Source organism: Saccopteryx leptura, chromosome 4, assembly GCF_036850995.1.
Source record: "Saccopteryx leptura isolate mSacLep1 chromosome 4, mSacLep1_pri_phased_curated, whole genome shotgun sequence".
NCBI lineage: Eukaryota > Metazoa > Chordata > Mammalia > Chiroptera > Emballonuridae > Saccopteryx > Saccopteryx leptura.
The window spans coordinates 151,190,352-151,215,412 of NC_089506.1; the positions used below are offsets into that span (position 1 = coordinate 151,190,352).

At 39.6% G+C, this 25,061-nt stretch overlaps 1 protein-coding gene across 1 annotated transcript in view; it reads right to left on the minus strand.

Annotated features, from left to right (window-relative positions):
• The window catches only part of KIAA0825 (KIAA0825 ortholog), a 525,573-nt gene that overhangs the window by 319,841 nt on the left and 180,671 nt on the right, over window positions 1–25,061 (minus strand). The window contains exon 14 of the mRNA XM_066381842.1: window positions 18,638–18,777. Coding sequence (XP_066237939.1) covers window positions 18,638–18,777 — 140 coding nt within the window. The remainder of the gene's footprint in view (window positions 1–18,637; window positions 18,778–25,061) is intronic.

Genomic DNA, 25,061 nt, shown 5'->3' on the forward strand with positions numbered 1-25,061 from the left:
TCACTTTGAATTTGTTTTTATCCTTGTTGCTTAGATGCGTTTCTTGTAGGTAGCATACAGTTGGATTTTCTCTTTTAATCCATTCTGCTACTCTGTGTCTTTTTATTGGCGAGTTTAATCCATTTACGTTTAGTGTAATTATTGACATTTGTGGATTCCCTATTGCCATTTTATAAATTGCTTTCTGTTAGTTTTGTGTCTTGTTTTATCCTTCTCTTTTGTTTTTCTATCATTTGTTTTTGTTTGTTTATATTCCATACTTCTTTCCTCTGTTGCTACCTTTTTTAAGTCATGTGCTTTTGTGGTGGTTTTTTCAAGGGTGGTTACCATTAAGTAATGAAAAGGGTACCTACCATATTCATTGTAGTACCCTATCTTGCAAGTGTTTATGCACTTCATCGTCTTTTGCTACTGTTAATCTCTGTCCTCTCCCCCTTTTTTTTGCTTTTGTTGTCACAGTTTAAATTTGGTTTTGTTGTGTTCTTGGTGGAACTTTTACTTGTGGTTTTGTTTTGTTTTGTTCTTTGGATTTGGTTGGAAAACCCCCTTTAGTATTTCCTGAAGTGGGGGTTTTCTGATAATAAATTCCCTCATCTTTTCTGTATTTGTGAATGTTTTTATTTCTCCTTTGTACTTGAAGGATAACTTTGATGGGTATAGTATTCTTGGCTGAAAGTTCCTCTCTTTCAGGACTTTAAATATTGGGGTCCATTCTCTTCTAGCCTGTAGAGTTTCTGCTGAAAAACCTGATGATAATCTAATAGGCCTTCCTTTATATGTTGTATTCTTCTTTTCCCTGGCTGCCTTGAGAATTTTTCCTTTGTTGTTGGTTTGTGCCATTTTCATTATGATGTACCTTGGAGTAGGTTTGTTGTGGTTAAGAAAACTCGGTGTTCTGTTTGCTTCTTGAATTTGAGGCTTTAGTTCTTTCCACAGGCTTGGGAAGTTCTCATCTATTATTTGTTTGAATAAATTCTCTATTCCATTTTCTCTCTCTTCTCCCTCTGATATACCTATTATTCTTATGTTATTCTTTTTGATGGAGTCAGACAATTCCTGTAGGGCTTTCTCATTTTTTTAAATTTTTGAGTCTCTCTCTTCTTCTCTCTGTTGTGCCTCACGTTGCTTGTCTTCTATGTCACTAATCCTATCTTCTATCTGGCCTGTTCTATTAGCTAAGCTTGTTACCTCGTTTTTCAGTTCATGAATTGAGTTTTTCATTTCTGTTTGATTTGTTTTTATAGTTTCAATTTCCTTGCTAATATATTCTTTGTGTTCGTTGAGTTGTTTTCTGAGCTCCCTAAATTGCCTTTCTGTGTTTTCTTGTATATCTCTGAGTATTTTTAGGATTTCCATTTTAAATTCTCTGTCATTTAGCTCCAAGGTTTCCAATATATTAAATTTTTTCTCCATAGATTTTTCCACATCTATCTGTGTTACTTCTCTTTCTTTTGTATCCATGATATTTGATTTCCTTTTTCTTAGTGGCATCTGAGGGTGGTCTTGTTGATAGCACTTCACCTTCAGGGTGTGAAACTCTCGGATGCTCCAAGAATAGGTTTTTCTGTCTCTGGTTGTTGAACTTGTTGAAATTTTGGGGAGATTTTTTGGTCCGTGTCCTCATGGCGCCATTTCTATGACTGATCTCAGGGTTTCAAACCTGGGTACTCAGCATCCCATGCCAATGCTCTATCCACTGTGCCACCACGTGGTCAGGCTGACATAGACTACAAAATCAAGTAGTGGAATAGGGAAGAAGCATTAGCCCATGGGGACCCCCTCAGAACCATGGCCTTGTCCTACTGCCAGCCTCAGTGCTTTATGCTTGGTTCAACAATTCTGTTATCCTTTGATTTTAATGATTCCTCTTTTGTAAAAGTTTCCAAATTATCTATCCCGAGCTCAGACCTTTCTCTTTCATGCTCCTTACCATGTTCCCTACTTCTGTCTGGGACAACACCATTGTCTGTTCATCTCCAGACTCAATGCTTCAGCAATTTTTATTTCTACTCTGAATTTTTAGATGAAATAAAATAAATATGTCCCCTCCTTCATCCCCCTTTCTATAATAAATCAAATTTTTATTTTTTTCACCTGACCAGGTGGTGGTGCAGTGGGTAGAGCATTGGCATGGGATGCTGAGTACCTAGGTTTGAAACCCTGAGGTTGCTGGCTTGAACACGGGCTCACCAGCTTGAGTGCAGGGTTACCAGTGTGAGCATGTAATCATAGACATGACTCCATGGTTGGTGGTTTAAGCCCAAAGGTCACTGGCTTGAGCAAGGGGTCACTGGTTCAGCTGGAGCCCCTGGTCAAGACATGTATAAGAAAGCAATCAATGAACAACTAAAGTGCTGCAACTACCAGATGATGCTTCTCATCTCTCTCCCTTCCTGTCTGTCTGTCCTGCCCCACTTTCTCTCACTCTCTGCTAAAAAAAAAGTGTTTATTTTTTCCCCTTTGTGTCCCTTCTTCTCTGTTCCAAGCACTATCAATAGAGTTTAGGTTTTCTTTATCTCTCGTTTTAACCAAAACACTCCCCAGAACATACATTCAATCTAAATTCCTCTGGCTGACTTTTAAGTCCTCCATAGCCTATGCCTTACATACCAAGACCTTCCTGCCTTTAGTAAGAGTCAAATTCCTGTCTTTCCCACTCTTCATTCTAAAGAAGGAAGAGGAACTCATCTCAGTGGTGAGCTTGGGGGTGGAGTTAGGGGTGAGAGAAGCCTAAACATGGGTGGCTCTGCTTTTGGGGGTCACTTAACTGCAGGGAGCTGCTTTCTGGCCAGCTCTCCTTTCTCTTAAGTCAACTAGGGGGGCTGCACTGTAAGGGAGTCCTGTGGTTTGTCAGCTCTGTTGGTGGTTTAGTGGGTAGTAAGGGGTGATTTAGGGCAGTTGGAGGGAGGTAGGGATGAGTTTATTCTGGAAAGCAATGTTGACAGGCCACATATTTAAAGTCATATTCTCTGACCCAGGTATTAACCAATAATAAAGCTGCTATTTTAAATTCCATCTGCCTTTTCCTTTATCAAATGGTTTAAACATTATATAAACAAATACAGGATTTAGAAACAGATTATCTTTTCAAAAACACTGAAGGGCCCTTTGCACTGCAGTCATTATTTTAAACTCCTTTTGAGAGATGGACTTGTTAGTGCTTCAAAGGAAGGGTGGTGTCCGGTGAGGAACTCCACCAACTCACCAGGAGATTGTTTACTGCTACCAAAGAATACACACACACACACACACACACACACACACACACACACACACACACGATACACTAGCACTTTGTTTTCCAGGGCTGCTTAATTTTTACGTTCTACAAGATGTTGTTAATGACAAGCTCCTGTGGAGTCACTGCAATGGATTTGGCAGCAATGTGGAAGAGTGTGCCATGAGCTTAGGGAGGCTCAATTAACCGGGCACTAACAAGCATCCCTAACCAAAGGGAGACAAGAAAGACTTACTTTAGACATAGGTTTGAGAGAGCAAGTGCAAGAATAGAAAGTGTAGCATATAACACATGGACTCAAAACCTAAAACACTAAACCAGTAAATTAATATCCAAGACGAAAGGGGTGGAGTAACACATGAAAATCGTGTTAGGGAAGCACTATAGTTGAATGGCACAGCCTAATCCACTGTGCAAATGAACAGAAATAAACTTGAAACCTGTCCTGAAAATTAGTGTTGAAAATCTTGCATGGTCAAAGGGCTAACAATAGACACAAAGGCCTGCCATTTATGTTTTCAATTAAATATTACTTGATCATTTCTTTTTTTCCCCATTAAACTATTCTTATTTTGGCCAGTTTTGAAATTTTAAAAAAGAAAATCTCATGTAATGGGTCTTAAACATATGAAGACAAAAAAAAAAATCATTCTTTTTAGGGATTCACTTTATCAAATTTTATCCTGAAAATTATTTTCTTGCTTTATGTCCTAAAATGCTTGTATATATTTTTTTTAATTTTATTTATTAATTTTTAGAGAGGAGAGAGAGAGGGAGAGAGAGAAAGGGGGAGGAGCTGGAAGCATCAACTCCCATATGTGCCTTGACCAGGCAAGCCCGGGGTTTCGAACTGGCGACCTCAGCATTTCCAGGTCGATGCTTTATCCACTGCGCCACCACAGGTCAGGCAAATGCTTGTATATCAATTGAAGTGCAGCACTAACAACTTATTCTATGCTGTTTTCTTCAGTACCCAAATAAACACTAAACATCAGATTTCTCAATTGAATAACCACAGTCTCAAATCATGACTATGATTATAGTGAGATGGAAGCCAGGTCCACATAGTGCAAGCACTAAACTAAGTGTTTTACATATATTTTCCCATGTATCTTGATCCTCACAAAAACTCTATGAGGTGAATGTGATCTCCACTTTTTATTTAACAAATAAAGAAACTGAGTCTTAAAGAGGCTGACAAAATAAAGTAGAAAAGCACTCTTAATCATCAAGAAAATAGCTACATTTCTGCGTTTAATCTTATTTACATTATTTTATTTTGTTTTAGCCTGTTTCTATTTAGTCTTTAAGATTTTAAAGTTTTGTTTCATTCTAAATAAAATATATTAAAGTATAATTGACACACACACAAAAGAAAGAAAATAGTTACATTCAATCAAGTTTATAATTGGGCAATTGATTCAAATTTCTTGGCAACTGATCATCTGTATTGGGTATACAGAGAATTCTGTATACTTCAAAATTATTTTGCATTATTTACATATTTATAAATGTACATAGGCAGACCTCTTTTAAAAAGTTTTGATTGTGCTTACCTGTATCTGCTAGGGTTTTCCCCTACAGTTTTTATAAGGTAAGACTTACAAAGTGCATTTCATAGTATGTTAATGAGTGGTACATATATTCTGGAAATGCTGGCTTCAACAATATTAAATACTTTTGTTTTCTGCAGGATTTCTCAGAGCCTTTAATTAATTATTCATGAGCCCTGTGACATTCCAAGAAGGGATTTTAGTATTAAGTATGTTGTATTTCTATAGTATTTTTGACCATTAAACCTTTTCCTAGTATTGCATCTAGCAAGAGTATTATAAAGTTGAATCTCAGAATCATCACTCTAATGTTTGCAAATGGACTCAAGTTAACTGCCAGCCCTTTAGGCGAGCAGTTCTTAGCATAAGGAGACAAAGTAGAAACTCAAAGACTATTCTGCTTAAGACTGTCAATTGGAAAATAAATGATCATTACTCAAACCACCAAAGTTGAATTTCATTTTAATCCAACTGATTACTTGTGGAGTAAAGGGGGGGCTTGCATTAGTAGTAGGCCTCTGCAAGAATAACGAAGTACAGCAAAAATAGGCTTTTAAAATTTTTGCCTCCTAAACCCACATGTTTTTTCTAAATTCTAACTAGCTGATTAAGAAACATAATGAGATTATATCCTTACAGGGAGGTCAGTAAGTATTTGTGCAATAAATGAATAAACGTCCGTTGAGTAGATAAATAAAAAAGCCCTCTAGCACCTGGGAAATGGAGGCCTCGCTTCCTTGTGAACTCTTCAGTGGTGGGAGGTCCACTGCCTTCAAGGCAGCCAGTCCCTCTGCTGGAAACTCAAGTTCCTGAACACTCTTGGTAGAAAGGACTACTGAGTCTCAGCTAGTCTCTGTAGTGCATAGAGAAAAGAAGCACAGAGCTGTAAACGACTTCCTTAGTTACCATTAAAATGAGAATTCAGATATTCTGACTGACAGCCAGCCAAAATCCATCCCCTTCTAACTTATTCCTAAGCACCTCCAATTGCTAAATTGAACAGCCTATTTTTATTGTTTTTACATGAAGACAAAATATTTGAAGATAACTATATTGACTTCTCTAGTCTTTTTTGTGTGTGTGTGTGACAGAGACAGAGAGAGGGACAGACATACAGGAAGGGAGAGAGATGAGAAGCATCAGTTCTTCATTGTGGCACCTTAGTTGTTCCTTGATTGCTTTCCCATATGTGCCTTGACTGTGGGGCTACAGGAGAATGAGTGACTCCTTGCTCAAGCCAGTGACCTTGGGCTCAAGCTGGTGACCTTGGGGTTTCAAACCTGGGTCCTCTGTGTCCCAGTCCAATGCTCTATCCACTGCACCACTGCCTGGTCAGGTTGCGTTCTCTAGTCTTTTCTTCTTTAATTTTGACATATCTGGTTTATTTAAGCAAAGTATGGCCTGGTTCCTACTTAACATCGTCATTGCTTTCCCCTGTGTTGACATTTTTTATTCTTTTTAATTTTTTAAAATTTTCTTGCAAATGTGTAAAATTTTAAATCTTTTTTTCCCAAATTGCCCCCCCAACTCCTTTTCACCTTCCCTCTGGGATTTGCTGTCCTGTTTTCTGTATCTATGCATTATGCATTTATAATTTCACTAATCTTTTCATCTTCTCTGATCCCATCCCCTCAGCCCCCTTCCCTCTGCTCCCTGTGACCCGCCTCTGCCTCTATTCCATTCCTCAGTTCACTTTGTTCATTAGATTCCACATTTAAGTGAGGTCATATGATAAGTCTTTCTCTGCCAGACTTATTTCACTGAGCATAATAATCTCCAGGTCCATCCATGCCATCGCAAAAGGTAAGATTTCCTTCTTTTTTACAGCTCAATAGTATTTCATAATGTATATGTACCACAGCTTTTTAATCCACTTGTCCACTGACAGACACTGGGCTGTTTCCAGATCTTGGCTATTGTAAACAATGTGCAATAAACATGGGGGTGCATTTCTTCTTTTGAAGCAGTGATTTGGTATTCTTAGGATATATTCCTAAAAGTGGTATAGTTGGGTCAAAAGGCAGTGGCATTTTTAATTTTTTGAGGAAATGCCATACTGTTTTCCACAGTGGCTGCACCAGTCTGCATTCCCACCAGCAGTGCAGGAGGGTTCCCCTTTCTCCACATCCTCGCCAGCACTTATTGTGTGTTGAGTTGTTAATGAGCGCCATTCTGACAGAAGTGAGATAGTATCTCATTGTGGTTTTAATTTGCATTTATCTTAGGATTAGTGATGTTTAACATTTTTTCATATGCCTATTGGCCATCTGTATGTCCTCTTTGGAGAAGTGTCTGTTCAGTTCCTTTTCCCATTTCTTTTTTTCTTTTTTTGTATTTTTCTGAAGCTGGAAACTGGGAGGTAGTCAGACAGACTCCCACATGCGCCCGACCAGGACCCACCTGGCACGCCCACCAGGGAGCGATGCTCTGCCCATCTGGGGTGTCACTCTGCTGTGACCAGAGCCATTCTAGCGCCTGAGGCAGAGGCCATGGAGCCATCCTCAGCGCCCGGGCCAACTTTGCTCCAATGGAGCCTCGGCTGCGGGAGGGGAAGAGAGAGACAGAGAGAAAGGAGAGGGGGAGGGGTGGAGAAGCAGATGGGCGCTTCTCCTGTGTGCCCTGGCCAGGAATCGAACCCGGGACTTCTGCATGCCAGGCCGACACTCTACCACTGAGCCAACTGGCCAGGGCCCCTTTGCCCATTTTTTTTTCCTATTTTTTTATTTTTTCTGAAGCTGGAAACCGGGAGAGACAGTCAGACAGACTCCCGCATGCACCCGACCGGGATCCACCCGGCATGCCCACCAGGGGCGACGCTCTGCCCACCAGGGGGCGACGCTCTGTCCCTCCAGGGCGTCACTCTGCCGCGACCAGAGCCACTCCAGCGCCTGGGGCAGAGGCCAAGGAGCCATCCCCAGCACCCGGGCCATCTTTGCTCCAATGGAGCTTTGGCTGTGGGAGGGGAAGAGAGAGACAAAGAGGAAGGAGGAGGGGTGGGGGTGGAGAAGCAAATAGGCGCCTCTCCTATGTGCCCTGGCCAGGAATCGAACCCGGGTCCCCTGCACGCCAGGCCGACGCTCTACCGCTGAGCCAACCGGCCAGGGCCCCTTTGCCCATTTCTTAATTAAATTTTTTTATCTTCCTGATGTTGAGTTTTAGAGGTTCTTTATAAATTCTGGTTATTAACACCTTATCAAATGTGTTGGCAAATATGTTCATCCATTGTGTGGGTTGTCTTATTATTTTATTAATGGTGTCTTTTGATGTGCAAAAGCCTTTTAGTTTAATACACTCTCATTTGTCTATTTTGTCTTTTATTTCACTTGCCTTTGGAGATAAATCAGCAAAAACATTGCTAGAAGAGATATCGAAGAGTTTCCTGCTTATGTTTTCTTCCAAGATGTTTATGGTGTTGTGACTTACATTTAAGTCTTTTATCCATTTTGAGTTTATTTTTGTGAATGGTGTAAGTTGGCGGTCTAGTTTCATTTTTTTGCATGTATCTGTCCAATTTTCCCAACACCATTTATTAAAAAATTATTTTTACTCCATTGTATGCTCTTACCTCCTTTGTCAAATATTAATTGACCATAAAGGTGTGGGTTTATTTCTGGGTTCTCTGTTCTGTTCCATTGATTTGTATGACTGTTCTTATGCCAGTACCAAGCTGTTTTGATTACAATGACCTTGTAGTATAACTTGATATCAGGAAGTGTGATACCTCCCACTTTATTCTTCATTTTCAAGTTCTTGAAGCTTTTCGGGTTCTTTTCTGGTTCCATATAAATTTTTGGAATATTTGTCCTATATCTTTGAAGTGTGCCATTGCTATTTAAATAGGAATTACATTGAATTTATAGATTGCTTTGGGTAATATAGACATTTTAATGTTTATTCTTCTTACCAATGAATACGGTATATGCTTCCACTTGTTTGTATACTCCTTGATTTCTTTTTTCAATGTCTTATCATTTTCTGAGACCAAGTCTTTTATCTCCTTGGCAAGTGACCACATTGCAGGGAAGTGATAAAGCCATCGAGAGCTTGGGTGCTGCACAATACTGCAGAACAAGGGTTAGCAACTATAGCCCAAGAGACAAATCCAGCCTGTCACCTGTTTTTTATATGGTCCACAAGTTAAGAATGGTTTTTAAATAGCTAAAAATAATTAGAACTAAAATATGTTTTGAGACATTCAAAAACCATGTAAATTCAAATGTCAATTTCCATAAGTTCCGTTAGAATACAGCCAGTGGGGTCCAGGATATGCTGCTTCAAAGTATGGCACCTGGTTATATTTAATGTTTTAAGCTGAAGGAGATTGAGAAGAGGGCAGAAGCAGGAAGGTTACTCTGACCTTCCTCAAGCCCCTTCTTTCCTGAAGTAAGTCATAAAACCGCACGTGAGAGCTGCCCTTCCTACACCAGCAGGAAAGAGGTATCCTTATCTCTAACATCAAAGGGAAACTGAGAATAATCCTAACAACAAGACCTTGCTAACTTTCCCCCAATTTATTACGTGTACCTCATACAATTGACCTATCACTTTTTTCCATAATTGTCCATTCTTCAGTAAACCTAACATAAAAATAATCAGGTTTAACTGTTTGTTTGAGTCTTCATTTACTTACAAGGGCTCCCATGTCACAGAAAATTTATATCAAACCAATTTGTATGTTTTTCTTCTGTTAATTGGTCTTTGTCGCCTGACCAGATGGTGGCGCAGTGGATAGGGCACTGGACTGGGATGCAGAGGACCCAGGTTCAAAACCCCGAGGTTGCCAGCTTGAGCGTGGGCTCATCAGCTTGAGCATGAGGTTGCTGGCTTGAGCAAGGGGTCACTCGCTCTGCTGTAGCCCCCTCCCCCCAGTCAAGACACATATGAGAAAGCAATCAGTGAACAACTAAGGAGCCGCAGTGAAGAACTGATGCTTCTCATCTCTCCCCCTTCCTGTCTGTCTCTAATTGTCCCTTTCTCTGTCTCTCTCTCTCTGTCTCTCTGTCTCTCTCTCTCACTCTCTGTCTCTATCACACAAAAAATTTTGTCTTTGTCAATTTAATTTTTACCCCCAGCCAAGGACCTTAACCTTTTCCTCCCTATACAGCCATGCTCATTTGGGGCTGCTTTCCCTGAGATGGTAGAGGCTAGTCATAGTGATAAAGACTGTGTGATCTACAAAGCCTAAAATATTTATTATCTGGGTTTCTGTAGAAAATGTTTGCTGACTCCTATTCTAGAAAACTGAAAGAAAGTGTACATATATTTCAAATGTCTGATACTATTGATACATAAGGACATCTTCCCTTCATTCCCATATTACCCTGGAGTAGACACAGGTGTTAGCTCTTTAGTGCATCCCTTTCTATCAGCCAATATGGTAACCCCTAGTGGTCATTCTGTTTTAGAAAATCATTTCACGGTACTTATTAGCAGTTGAACTTAACTAATTTTTATATTGTTTTACTCCACAAAGTCCATCCTCTCACTTCCTCCCAGCAATTAATCCTCCAGCATATGAAGGCAATAAGGTTTGCCATGTTTACCCCTGTATCTGCAGTGAAGACAGTGCCTTGTACCTGACCAATGCCCATTAAACATTAGTTGAATAGGAAATGTACTTATAAAATCAAGTCACCATTTTCAGAATTAAGTAGAATATTATTTCTTATTTCTAAGAACAATTATTTCCACTATGTTTCATGTTTCCATTCTGAAATTCATTTAAAAACAATAGATATACTTTCAAGAAATAATGGCTCTTCTTTCCTCTAGCAAAGACCACTTCAATATCGAGTGGGCAATTTATTCAATTTCTCTGTATCTAAGTTTTCTCATTTGCAAACTTAATAATCCAAGGGTCATAAATGAAATATTAGTTAAATCATTCTGAGTTGCTGGAAAAAAGATGCCAAATTTGTGATGATAGTATCACTTATAATATAATACCCAATCATTTTACATGCTAACACTGGAAGCACATTAACTACTGAAGAAGACATGTTTGTATAGTTACATTAGACACTCTTCAGGTCTATAGATGCAAAGGTTCTCAAGGTATAGTATAATACATAGAAGTTGGGAATATTTATTTGGCCCAGTTCTTATATTCATATGCATGACAGCTGCTAGTACAACACTTCCTCAGGCAAACAGGTATAAAATCCTACCTCCCTGGGAGACTTTTTTTTTTTTCCTGAAGTGAGAAGCAGGGAGGCAGAGAGACAGACTCTCACATATGCCTTGGCAGGATCCTCTTAGCAAGCCCACTAGGGGGTGGTGCTCTGCCCATCTGGGGCATTGCTCCATTGCAACCAGAGCCATTCTAGTACCTGAGGTGGAGGCCATGGAGCCATCCTCAGCGCCCGGGCCAACTTTGCTCCAATGGAGCCTTGACTGTGGGAGGGGAAGAGAAAGATAGAGAGGAAGGAGAAGAGGAAAGGTGAAGAAGCAGATGGGCTATTCTTCCGTGTGCCCTGGCTGGGAATTGTCCCTGGGAGACTCTTAAATTTACGCTTAGACAGAAGAGAGAGTTGTTGGAAGGCAGAGGGAGAGACCACTACATAGAGAGCACAGGAAGAGTAGTTGCAGAAGAAAAAACATCAGGAATAGTCTTCTAGGCATTCAGTATAAAAGAAAGAAAGACTAATATAAATTAACCCTTTGAGTAGTACTAATGTTCATGTACATCCTTGTGCCTCCTGACCATCCAGAGTATGATTGATTTATTTTAAAAATGTGTAAGGCAACCTTAAAAAAAGGTAAATGTATGTTCTTCTTGTTTCTATAAATTAGTTATCAAACAAACATGATTTTAAGTTAATAAAACTGTAGCTGGAACTAATTTCATGTTTTGAAAGAAAATTCACTCCTGGGCATCAGTGAGCATGAAAAAACTCACTACTCAAAGGGTTAAGTGCCTCCTAAGTGAAAACAATGAGACTTTGTTTACTTTTTCAAACCTCAAAATGAACACAGGTCAATATCAGTAGCCTATTTAGAAATGAGGAAACTGAAGTTCAAGGTATTCACAAAACTAATGAATAAAAAAGGATTGTTGGCCCTGGCTGGTTAGCTCAGTGGTAGAGTGTCGGCCTGGCGTGCAGGAGTCCCAGGTTCGATTCCCGGCCAGGGCACACAGGAGAAACGCCCATCTGCCTCTCCACCCTTCCCCCTCTCCTTCCTCTCTGTCTCTCTCTTCCCCTCCTGCAGCCAAGGCTCCATTGGAGCAAAGTTGGCCCGGGTGCTGAGAATGGCTCCATGGCCTCTGCCTCAGGCGCTAGAATGGCCCTGGTTGCAATAGAGCAACACCCCAGATGGGCAGAGCATTGCCCCCTGCTGGGCATGCCAGGTGGATCCCGGTTGGGCGCATGTGGGAGTCTGTCTGACTGCCTCCCCGTTTCCAACTTCAGAAAAATACAAAAAAAAAAAAAAAAAAAGGATTGTTGTCATAGAAATTTAGTTGATCTGCAGGCAGTCATTCATTCAACAAATGTTTACTTTTAAAGCATGTTCTATGTGTTCTATACTAATCTGAAGGTCAAGAACCAGGCCACGCACTGGGGACACAATGGTGAGTTGTCTCTGCACTCCTGGAACTTACAGTGGCCAAGATAGACATTAAATACAAAATTATGTGAATGAATCTTTTACTTAAAATTGTGACAAGTACAAAACAGAAGGAATTATGATGGGACCTTATAGAACAATCAAAGATGACTTCCTAGGAAGTAATATTTAAGCTAGAAGATGACTAATAGTTGCTAGAAAATGGAAGGGAAGAAGATTCTGGGCTCCCTAAACAACATTTTAAATATTCTGTATGTGGAAAGAACTTGATATATTTATAGGACAACTGAAAGGTCACTGGTGTTGGAGCAGCTGTCTTTTTCCTCAAGACATTTCTGCAAGGACATTGCTGTTATAAATATACATATCTAGGATATACAACCTAGACCACACTATGCATGAATTGGAGGACACTAAGCTGGGGACAGGAGGACACAATATGATGGACAGGTCGACATAGCCAGAACACCATAGGCATTGCTCATACCTCAAAGACTAGGGTCCTTATTGGATAAGTAGTGGGCAGCCTCAAAAGGTTTTTAGCAGGGGAGTAACATAATCATATCTGTATTTGAGTAAGACCATGCCTTCTAACTGCTGTAAACTTCTTGATAAGATGGTTTAGAAATAATCTTAAGTAAATTGGGTCTCTTTAAAAGCCTATAATACATTGGAAAGACAAGCCATACACTCAATTCTTCTGCCTTCATAGCAACAGATACTTTGTTGGATGGTCTTTCTACTCAAAAGGTGGTCCAGGGAACAGCAGCTGCAGGAGCAGCAAACCAGGGAGCTTGTTGACAGTGTAGAATCTTAGGTCCCACTTATTCAAACACAATCTTCCATTTTAACCAGCTCCTCACGTGGTGTTTGTACTTGAAAGTCAAGAATACCACGCTTCTGCCATAATATGCCTCTTGTGACTCAAAAGATCAGGAAACTATTAACTATAAAATAAGATAATTTGAACTGATTCATTCATTTTATATCAACCACTGTTTGGTAGGTATAGCAATCTTTTAGCTAGAATTTTCTGCCAACCTGTTTGTTGATTATCTTTAGGCACTTTGTTATAAGCTTGAAAGTATAAAGGATACTTTCAAAATTATCAATTATAGAGGTGCCCGATAGCTCCCATGAATTGTGCAACCTGCAATTTGGTAAAGGTTCTGTGGCTCTGCCTGGATGCTGTGCAGTGTGATGGTGAAAGGAGTCTCTGGAAGGCAGTGGTCTTGTTCACATCTTACTTTGCCACTTAGGAAGTACATGACTTAGTTAAATGACTAACGTTTTATATGTCTCAGTTTCCTCATCTGTAAAATGAAAATGATAATTGTACCTACTACATAGAGTTCTTATAAGGATTCAGCAAGTGAACACATTTAAAGCAGTTAGAAACAATGTCTGGAACATGTTAAATGTTTTATATTTGCCAGTTTGTGGTTGTTGTTATATTACGGTTGCAAATGAGAAGCTTCCTTGGAAATCATTTTTGGGCACTGAGCAAAGGAAAGAATGTCAGCCACACTTCATTCAAATGTTGCTAGCAGGAGAAGGCCACCTTCTAATAATTGGGAAATTGCCAAATATTTGCTCCTTTGATGCCACATGTAAGAAACTGCTCAGGCCATGTAGCCTCAGTTACCCTGGGTTTTTAAAGTTAGTAATCCAAAATAGTGTCTTACAATTTTGAAGTCTTCTATAAACATTTGTAGTTGATTATTTTTCTTCAAATTTAAGATGACCTATTTTAAAAATATAACCAACAAACATTACCTTCTCATGCCACCAAACTGTACCCAAAGAATGTTATAAATCACCTACCGCATGACATCAGTTTATTTGTATCAAGTTTTAGTAGTGTAAGCTTTCCCTCAAAATACTATATACTTCTTTCTTTACACGTGGCATTATTACTCATGGTAAAAACATGGTTGTACTCCCTAGAAACTGTAGCCTATGCAGCATATATTATAAATTAAAATTTTATAATTCATTTATTTAATTTGGCTATTTTCTGACCCTCAGTGAAGTTGCATCTCATATTATAAGATAGTCTTTTCATATATGTTCTGCTGATTCTTTAAAAATAGAAATTCTGATAGATCACTTTCAAAGAGCCCAACAAAAAGCTAAAGCTATCACTCCAACTATAAGATAAACTCATTCATTTTAATCTTTGGAATGTGTAGTTATCTATCAAAAAATTCTGTACCTAACAGAATTAGTAACTGCTTACTGAATGAAGGGAACTTCGTTTTAAGATATATACCATAAGTATATCTCCTTAAAATCTTTGTTTTTATTCATGAGACAATTTAACACAAAGTTAAATTTTATCAATTAGACTAAAAGGATACTATTTAGAAAGAAAAACTCTCCCATTAAAAATACTGATAATTAGATTGCCTGAATCAACTAATTCAGCACATTTTAAAAAATTTTGCTTTCCTAAAAATATGATCAAACTTCTCGATTATCAAATGGTGTTCTGAAATACTCTGAAACTTCTAAACAAATGAAAAGAAAATCTCTGCAAAAATAAACAAACTTATTTTTTATTACATAATAACTTTCATTGTAGTCTAGTTAATAAGATTCCATGAGTATATTGTTTCTAACTTAAAGTGACAAGGTTTCTACTAGAGCTTAATAAGTCAATCAATCAATTGATTAGTAAATTCTGTCACTTCATCCTTACAGTATTTAAAATAGCTAATAAATTCAGTACAATACTAGAGTGGCTATGTAACCCTGATCAAACACCTACTAGCCTTTGTGAAAAATGCTGGGTATTTGAGCAGACTGGGTAAATGTACTTGTGTATCTACCGCATAAGAGCCAAACCAAAGGTGATATACTGCGGGACCTTGATAACTGAAGTCTCTCACACACACCAGAAAGTAAACCTAATACTTCTGAAAAGTAAATGTGGGGTTTATTTGTGAGAAAATATGGTTAAATATTCATAATTATAACTGTTCTTCCTATACTTAGTGTCTATATCAGTATAGTCAAAAGTTTCTATCTTGCCTGACCTGTGGTGGCGCAGTGGATAAAGCATCAACCTGGAACACTGAGGTCGCTGATTTGAAACCTTGCACTTGCCTAGTCAAGGCACATATGGGAGTTGATGCTTCCTGCTCCCCCGCCCCCTGTTCTCTCTCTCACTCTTTCTCCTCTCTAAAATGAATAAATAAAAAGTAAAAAACAACAAAAAAAGTTTCTATCTCAATTGATTTTCCAGGCTCTTCTATATAAGTCTATTGATAGGAGAACATGTTTCTACTGGGACCATGTCCATGAGTTTCAGTGACTATATCAGAGTAACTCTCCAGGCTGTGTCAGATACTATCCATGCCACAAGCCACCTTGTCTCATATTTTATATCCCAACTGATCACTGACAGACCAATTACTGGACATTTTCCTATAAAAAGCACTGTGCTAGTTTGAGGAAGAATATAAAAATCTATGATCAGCCCTAAGTACCTAGCTGTAAAGACCAGTTAAATACATATGCACCAGGGTGTCCTGTCAATCCAACCTAAGAAGGCATAGATGACAGCTCATTCAGATACTCCTCGCCAACTCCAGGATTTACCTTGTGTAAGTAATCGTATAGGGAGGAAAGGGGACAGAAAGCTCTGGTTCGGTTCAAAATCCAGAACTGTCCACCACTATCTATCAGCTATGTGTGTCTCTGGGCAAGCAACATTATCTTAATCTCTAAAATGTTGATAATTTTCACAATAGTATATACAGTGTGTCCGTAAAATCATGGTGCACTTTTGACCGGTCACAGGAAAGCAACAAAGGACAATAGAAATGTAAAATCTGCACCAAATAAAAGGAAAACCCTCCCAGTTTCTGTAGGATGATGTGGCAGCATGTGCGCATGCGCAGATGATGACGTAACACCCTGTATACAGTGGAGCAGCCCACGGCCATGCCAGTCGAGATGTGGACGGTACAGAGGAAAGTTCAGTGTGTTCTGTGGCTCGCTAAATTCGAATCTGTCACCAAAGTGCAACGTGAATATCGGTGTGTTTATAATGAAGCGCCACCACATAGGAATAACATTACTTGGTGGGATAAGCAGTTGAAGGAAACCAGCAGTTTGGTGGAGAAACCCCGTTCTGGTAGGCCATCAGTCAGTGACGAGTCTGTAGAGGCTATACGGGATAGCTACCTAAGGAGCCCTAAAAAAATCTGTGTGTGAGCTCACATTGAACTGCACTGAATAAGTATGAAACTGGGAGAGTTTTCCTTTTATTTGGTGCAGATCTCACATTTCTATTGTCTTTTGTTGCTTTCCTGTGACCAGTCAAAAGTGCACCATGACTTTATGGACACACTGTACTTTATAAAGTAATAATAAGAATCAAATTAGATAAGAAATATAAAATGCTTAGCACAGTGCCTGACATCTAAACAAGTCAACATAAAAGTTGGCTACTTGAGAAAGCAGTTTCCCTAGCAGCTGTTTTCCCTTTAGGAGAGTGGAGTCATAGCCTGAAGCTAAAGAAATTGCTTTCAAGGGGACTATGCAAAATGTAAGGCCCAAGGAGAACTGCGTGGGGTCTAAGGGAATAAGGTCAGATTAGGATTGAGGAGAGGGCAATTGCCAAACTTCTATGTGAAACACAGTGAGTTTGACAACACAAATTTTATGGATTTGAGGGCACCATGGGAGAAGCAATACTCTCAAAAGGGCTCAGCAGGGAGGTACCTCCCCAAAGGGGCTTTTGGCTAGCAAATAACAATGCGGAATGGACAAGAAAAGTATGGGAAACTGAGAAAGCAGATCTGAGAGACCAAACATTCCCAGAAATGACTGGAGTGATTTGGACAGGGGAATGCTATAAATTTCATTTTTATACCAATGGGCTGGCAAGGCCTGGTGACATCTGCCTCATTCACAGACAAATATGTATTATAATAATGTTATAAGGCAGAGTGGCTAAGAGTGAACAATAAGCCAAGATAATGGCAATTTGGCCCCACCTGCTGAGGCTAGCTCCATGGCCTTGCCTCAGCTCCTAAAATACAATAGCTCGGTTGCCGAGCAATGGAGCAATGGCCCCAGATGGGCAGAGCATCGCCCGTAGAGAGGGGCTTGCCAGGTGGATCCTGGTCGGGGCACATGCAGGAGTCTGTCTCTCTGCCTCCCCACTTCTCACTTAAGAAGAAAGAAAGGAAGCCAAGATAATGGATACTGTGAAGTTCAAGGAAAAGATCAGTGTGAACTGGAGCCTCCAAATATCTGGAACATCAGCTGGTCCTTGCAGACCAGTAGAAAACAAGTTGTTTATGGTGTGTCTTTCAAGTTGGAAACATGGGTGAGAGCCGAGTTGTGCAGGGAGCATGTGCCCAGGCTTTGTGGACAATGGCTACAATGTGTGTGTATACAGGTGCACACACAAGGGAGAGTGGCAAATAAGATTAGAAATTAGGGCAGGATCATGTCTGAATGGCTGAAGGACATGGACTTGGTCCTGCAAGTGATGGGGAACTGGACTGGAGAATAAACCAATTCTGATTTAGGAAACTGAAAATGAAACTAGTGGTTGATAAAATTAATCTGGCTTCATGTGTACTAAGAATAGAAGGAGAAATGTGTAGGTATGTGAAAATGATTAGGAAACACTTCACAGGTATAGCAGGAAAGCAGTGAGATATAATATTAAATTGGCATAATGTTACTAACCATTTTCTAATATAGCACTTACAGGGAAAAAAGTCCAATTAAGAGAAGTATGCTCTTCTGTTACTCCTCAGTTTCCACTCATAATTTTTTCATGATTATGTCTCCATGCCCCAGTGGAGGATCCACCTCCAAGCCACAGTTTACTTGTAAGTTATAAAAGTGCTCTTCAAGATCCGCTGAAATTTCTAATGTGGTTCTACTACAACTGCTGTCTGTCTCTCTCTTAGATCTAATGGAGACCTGTTTTGGACATATAACTGTTCTTTAATTTTATTAGGCATTTTAAACCCAGCTTTTGATCCATTTACATATTTCTAGATAATGGTAGTTATGATAGAACCATATTACGTAAAATATTGTTTTCCCTCATTCAGAGTCTTTGGGGGAAAAAAACCTCTCCAAAAGGTTTATAAAGCAGTTCATTTTTTTGCCTGCTGCGAACCCCACTGACTATTGATACAGTGCAACTGGGTTATATCTCACTGCCAACATTCGAGTAGGAAAAACATTTCATTCAACTCAAACAATGACTGAGGTTTTTGAGGACATTCTCATAATTACAGATACTCACCTGAGCTCTTCAGCAAGACTCTCAGGAAAAGGCCATCGAGATGCAGCAGGGTTTCCAGAAGCAGGTTCCAATTACAACCTGGCTGGGCTAATAGCAGTTTCAACGCACCCTTGGTTGTCAGTCGTCCAGGTGATGGAGTCCTTTCAAAACGCCAGATAAAGATAGAGTAATGAAGTTAATTTATCTGTGAAATTAATAGCCTTAAAGTACAGATGTAATGCTAACTCCCTTAAATGTCAATTCCTCCAAGATTACTCTGAAAATGCTTTCATGCTTGCTTACTTTAGGGTTGCTCAGGGAAGGAATTACATTTAATCTCAAGTAGCTAAAAGCAAATTAACATTTGGTAACTTGCCAAATTTAAAACTGATACAGAATAACCATGCCCATATTGCACAGAACTATGTCTGTTTTAGTTTCATGGAGCAAAGAAAAATTATTTATGCATTTATTTGGAATGCAATCATTTGTTCATTCACCAACGATATGAGTACCTACTATGTGCTATTAACTCCTTTCATTATTCATGGCAAGACATTTCAGTGGGTTTTGGCTACTTTGTAATTTGTCATGTATTGTGATTGCTGATAAAACGAAAGGAATTCAAAGCTTCTGTCAAGGTACAAATGTAATCTAATCATTTAATATGTACAGCCTTAAATCAACAGGCAATTATCAGAACCACTCTAACAGAGGCACTGCTACCTACTTGGGTAATCATTTCATCAAAGAGAAATACTTCCAAGGCAAATAAGCTACCAACTGGGAAATTATCATCAGTGTTGAACAGAAAATCAAAGTCAGGTCCCCCATATCAATCACTATTATCATTTACTAATGAGGCAGCAGGAGATAAGAAAGTAAAGTGGAAACTGAAAACTGATAACGTAATTCACATTTTCCTTCTAAAATCATAAAGTTTAGATTGGCTAAAGGTCACAACATCTAAAATCAGGTTACAGCCACAACAACAAGAAGGCAGGAAATGGTCAAAGTCAATCTGGTTGCAGCCATGAGGGCTGTGGGGAGAGGGTGGCACTGGGGCGAAGAGGCGTGACTGAGCAACATAAACACAGGAGGGACCACAAACTTCAGAGTGCAGAAAGGTAGAATAAAGGGTACAGTTGAGAAAAATGATTTGCGGGATCATTTCCAGATGAAATTGACAGAATGGTGGATGCTCCAGTTATCAACATAGTCTACCAGTGTTTTTCAAAGTCTGGGCGCTGGACCAGCAGCATCAACATCACCCGTGAAACTGTAAAAATGCAAATTCCCAGGCTTCCTCCCATCAGAGTTCTGGAGAAGGTTTGAGAACCACTAGGGTAAGCAGAGCTTTCTGGTGCCCAGGTTGTAAGGACAGATCTAGCTGGCACCGTCTTTCCTGCCTGTGCCTTTGTGCCCTCTCAGGTCAGTCTTGGCTGCCAGCCTTGCAATAATCCTTTACTTATTCTAATCCTACCCATCTTTCCATTTGCAGCAAAAATATTGCTTTCTCTGTGAAGTCTTCACAGAGAAATAAATTCTCTCCATAGGTGTCTGTCTCACTCTGAATTAGGGTACTTATGAAAAGTATACACATTTTAGCACTTTATTATTTCATCAGTTAAAACTTTCTCTACTAGATGCAAGCCTCATGATGACACAAGAATTTGTTTTATACCTCCAAATCTCCTACCAGTGCACTAAGCACATTCAAAGGCTCTGTAAATGTTAGCTTATTGAATCACAGGCTCATAAATGGGCAGGCAAACTCTTCCTTTCGAAAAAGAGGATGCTTTGCCAAAAGGCTGGTTTGAGCAAAAGTGACAGGATCCAAAGATATAAAATGAAGAAGTGTCAATCAAAGCACCTACTCCTTGGCTTGGCATTTGGATCATCTCACAACCTTATGATGCGCAAAGTCCTTCAGCCTGCGTCTGAACTTTGGGCCAACTCAGGCTTCCCATTAAGACTGAGAAACAGGACTGGAAAAAGAGAAATTCCTTGAGCAACTGGTGGGGCAGCGTGAGCCCTGGTGGGGAAACTCCTGCTCTGGGCGGAGGGGGAAGGCAGAATGGGAAGTTATTTTACTTATCTCTAATGCGTGGGAATCAAGTCCACCAGTTCAGCTCTGAATTGCCTAGGGTATTCCCATACTGGTCCGCCTCTTGTAATAGTTCCAAACATAGTACCAAGGGAAGAATCCACTAGGAGAGCCCTTCAGACTGGAACACTGAAGCAGATCCTCACAATGGCTGTCCCTATTTCTCTCCTAAACCCCAAGTGCTAACTTCTGGAATCTCGTTTGGGGGTTCAGCAGATAAAAGCAGCTAGTTGGTACTAAGTGGTATATTAAAATTGCATTCGTTTTTAAACGTTTCCTATCGATTTTACTGGAGTTGAGTGCTGACTTAAGGATACATGTAATGAACGGAAAGATCTAGTTTTGCTGGAGCATAGAAAAGGAGGAGGGTCCTGGAAGGCCGTCTGAAGGGGGAAATTGGAGCCCAATCGTAGAGAGCCTCATTAGTGGGGACCTGGGTCCTGTCGAAGAGTTGAAGGCAGATGAATTTCCTGATCTGACTGCAGGTGGAGAATAGATTGGAGGGAGCTAGTGTTTTTACTCAGCCCTTCAGATGTAATAAAACAAAATAATTTGAGTGTAATTTCATACCTCTGTATTCAAATACCTGGTTATAAATAAAACCTCTCATTTGCCAGATGGGAAGCTGTTTGTTGAAATGTACCTAAATTCTGGGATCTTTCAACTTATCACAAATTTGAAATGTACAGTAGAATGACTTAACTTACTATGAGGAAAAATAAAATATTACCAAGACTCCTCAGTCACCAAGCCTGAGGACTGAATGCACTGAGGAATCTGTGTTGGGCATATGGAGAAGCATATGCTCTCTCATCCGCTCAGCTGCTGGGGCTGTGAGCGTGAGATGAGCCTCACGGAAAATGACAGAAAGAGAATTTTATATATATTTTTATATATGTACAAATGTATATGTTGAATTCTACTACAATACAAAGAAGATAACAAAATTGCATGGATCCACTGGAACATATGAATCTTGTAATGGGAGACAGGATGAATTTATGGCTAGGTTATATCCAGCTTATATTCTAGTAAGTCTTGCATTTCTGAGGCACAAATTGGCCTAAAGAATTTTTCAAATCCAGGTAGTAAGGAGTGATACAATAATGAGAATCAAACATTATTGGTTTATAAAACTAACAAATTACTTTTATAGAAGCATCATGCAAAATCTTAGCTATTTTCAGGTGTGTTTACTTTATAATAATTTGTCAAACACTTCGCTTATAATTTCTGCAATTTAAAAATATGTATTTATACTGCAATAGAAAGTTTAAAAAACTCTGAGTTCTTTAAAGCACACTAGCCTGAGTTCGTACTGCAAGATGAGCAGTCTTACTGCTCAGACCACAGGACCATGAGATTCATACAGGGTGGGTGGTCAAAAGTAGGTTCACAGTGTGGTTCACATAGAAAATAACACCTAATTAATAATAATACAAAAATAAACTCTGTTTTCTGTGCTCACATCTGTAACCTACTTTTGCCCTCAGAACATTAGCATGGATTCTGAAACACACAGCTGCACAGCGTGGGGATGATATCCTGTGGTGTAAAGGCACGGTCCTTCAAGATGTGATATTTACCTTGAACCATTAGCCATTATGTGATACTATGTTCCCAACTATGTGAATCCAAGAGCCAACAGGTGAAAGTAGAAGGGGCCACTCTCACCAGCGCTCCTAATAATCTGCTTGGGGGATCTGGGTTTTCCCTGCCCATGAGCACTCCAGGCATTGAGCGAGTGGAGGGCCTGGTTCCTGTGGTGGTCCTCCACCAGGAGACCATGAAGAATTCCACTGAACATAAGTTATAGCTGCCATCTGGTCATTTTTGGCTTCCCAAGACAGCAGTCTATTGGGCAAACAAAAAAGTTACTATACTGGCAAGGGTGATTATGCCTGATTATCATGATACACTATATAAGGTGAATAGGAAGAGTATGGAATTCAAGGGATTATTACCCCTTTGCTTTTATGACTGGTAATCACCATAATAAGAGACTGAAATAACCACATTCTGAAAGGTGAATGAGAGCCAGGGGTTCAACCTCTCAGAGATGAAGGTCTCAGCGACTCCACTGGGCAACAACACATATCAGCTAATGGTGAGGGGAAGTTGAACTGAAAGGTAGAGGAATGTAACAAAGAATCTTAACTTGTAAACTCTGAAATAATTGCAGCAGAGGAATTTCTAGATTGTCCCACTGACTCTGGTGCTATAAAATTTAAAAATAATCTTTTTTGTGACTAGCCATCACCTAGAAGAATCAATGATAGGACCGAGAAAGTTGAGCGTGGGGAGTGGGTGGGTTTCTGTGGTGTGAGGGGCGAGCCCAGCAGATGCTGTCTCCCTCAGCCTCTTGCCCTACTACCACCCACCTGCCACTGGTCTGACTTCTGACTGTGAAAGCCTGTATTTCTCTACCTCCCAGGGAAACAGGCTGGAAGTACCAGCAAATTAACACCCCAGTGCAGAACTCAGTCAATAACTTATGAAAATTGCTGTATAAATATTGCAGCATCCTTGCTCCTTTGATGGGATAACTCTGAGGTGTGAATTTCCCACTGGTTCCAAGAATTTCCCCAGAAGGTTTAAGTTCTGGTTACTCCCTGGATTTGGCTTGATTATACTAATCTTTTTTGCTCTCTTCTTTTGTCTCACAAAGTTCCCTTCCAGTGTTTTCTCCATTTAGAAGATAAATTACTGTCACCTGAGTCTTACTCTCTGGGTCTGCTTCTTAGGGAAATCCAAAATAAGACATTACTGGAGACCTCATCTCATTTAATCCTTGTTTCATGATTATTGAGAAACTAGTCCAAGTTCATCTAGTTAAAAATGTGGCTGTTGGATGTTGAACCAGGTCTCTCTGACTTTAAAACCCGTTTTCATTCCCCTCCTCCAGGTTTCTGTCCATTCGACCTGGTTGATATTTGATGGGTAAGCTGTGTTTTCCAGCATTGAGGATGTTTGGCTCTATTTCATCTTCTGATTGAGGATACCATGTTTTTGACCCAAAATCAAGTTTGTGGTCTCAAAGCTCATTCCCAAATTGCAGACATGTTATTCAGGTACCTAGGGACTGATTTCGACCAGATGGTTCCTGTCAAGGATTACTGGGCCAAATTTATAGCAGAGACCATCAGCTACGTGATTCAGAGAACAAAGACGAGCGAGTAACTAAAGAGCAACAAAGAGTGAAAGCCCGAAGTGGGGAAATGAGAATGGAGGAGAAGCCCCTGTTTTACTATACTATTCTTTGCTTTCCAAAACAGATTCTTCAAATTCTTTCTAGGAAAATAAATAAAGACAAAACTTTAAAGTAATTTTGTAATTTTTCTTTAAGAAAACAACTTTAGTACTTGAGTAAAAAAAATTGAGGAGAAAATCCAAAAATATTTTCTTCATCACTTTAACAAGATTGTGTAAATTATATTTGGCTATAGCACCAGAAATGTCTGCATATATTTTAATCTCTATAATGGGTATAGCCAAGTCTCTCTAAGCTTTATAATTAAAGATGACCCAATAAACAGAAATTAGACAGGGTTCACCTGAATGTTTATACAGAGGATTTGATTTAATTTTAAATCGCATTTGATAAGGTAGATTGGCCCTTAAAGAGGTTCAGTGTTTTTGGAGTTGGTTGCAGCTACGCTAATTTGTGCACAACTTAGAGGGTAGGCATTCAACCTAAAAAACCTATATTACTTCATGATTTAACCAAATTAACCTTTTTTACTTGAGATGACCCCATTTTACCCAAATCATCCAAAGATGTTAGTACCTAAGAGCCATACTTCAATGTTATACAAGTTAGCATATCCCATTTCTTTTTTTTTTTTATTTTTTATTTTTTATTTATTCATTTTAGAGAGGAGAGGGAGAGACAGAAAGAGAGAGAGAGAGAGAGAGAGAGAGAGAGAGAGAGAGAATGAGGGAGGAGCTGGAAGCATCAGCTCCCATATGTGCCTTGACCAGGCAAGCCCAGGGTTTCGAACCAGCGACCTCAGCATTTCCAGGTCGACACTTTATCCCAGGGGTCCCCAAACTTTTTACACAGGGGGCCAGTTCACTGTCCCTCAGACCGTTGGAGGGCCGGACTATAAAAAAACTATGAACAAATCCCTATGCACACTACACATATCTTATTTTAAAGTAAACAAACAAAATGGGAATGAATACAATATTTAAAATAGAGAACAAGTAAATTTAAATCAACAAACTGACCAGTATTTCAATGGGAACTATGCTCCTCTCACTGACCACCAATGAAAGAGGTGCCCCTTCCGGGTGTGTGGCGGGGGCCGGATAAATGGCCTCAGGGGGCCGTAGTTT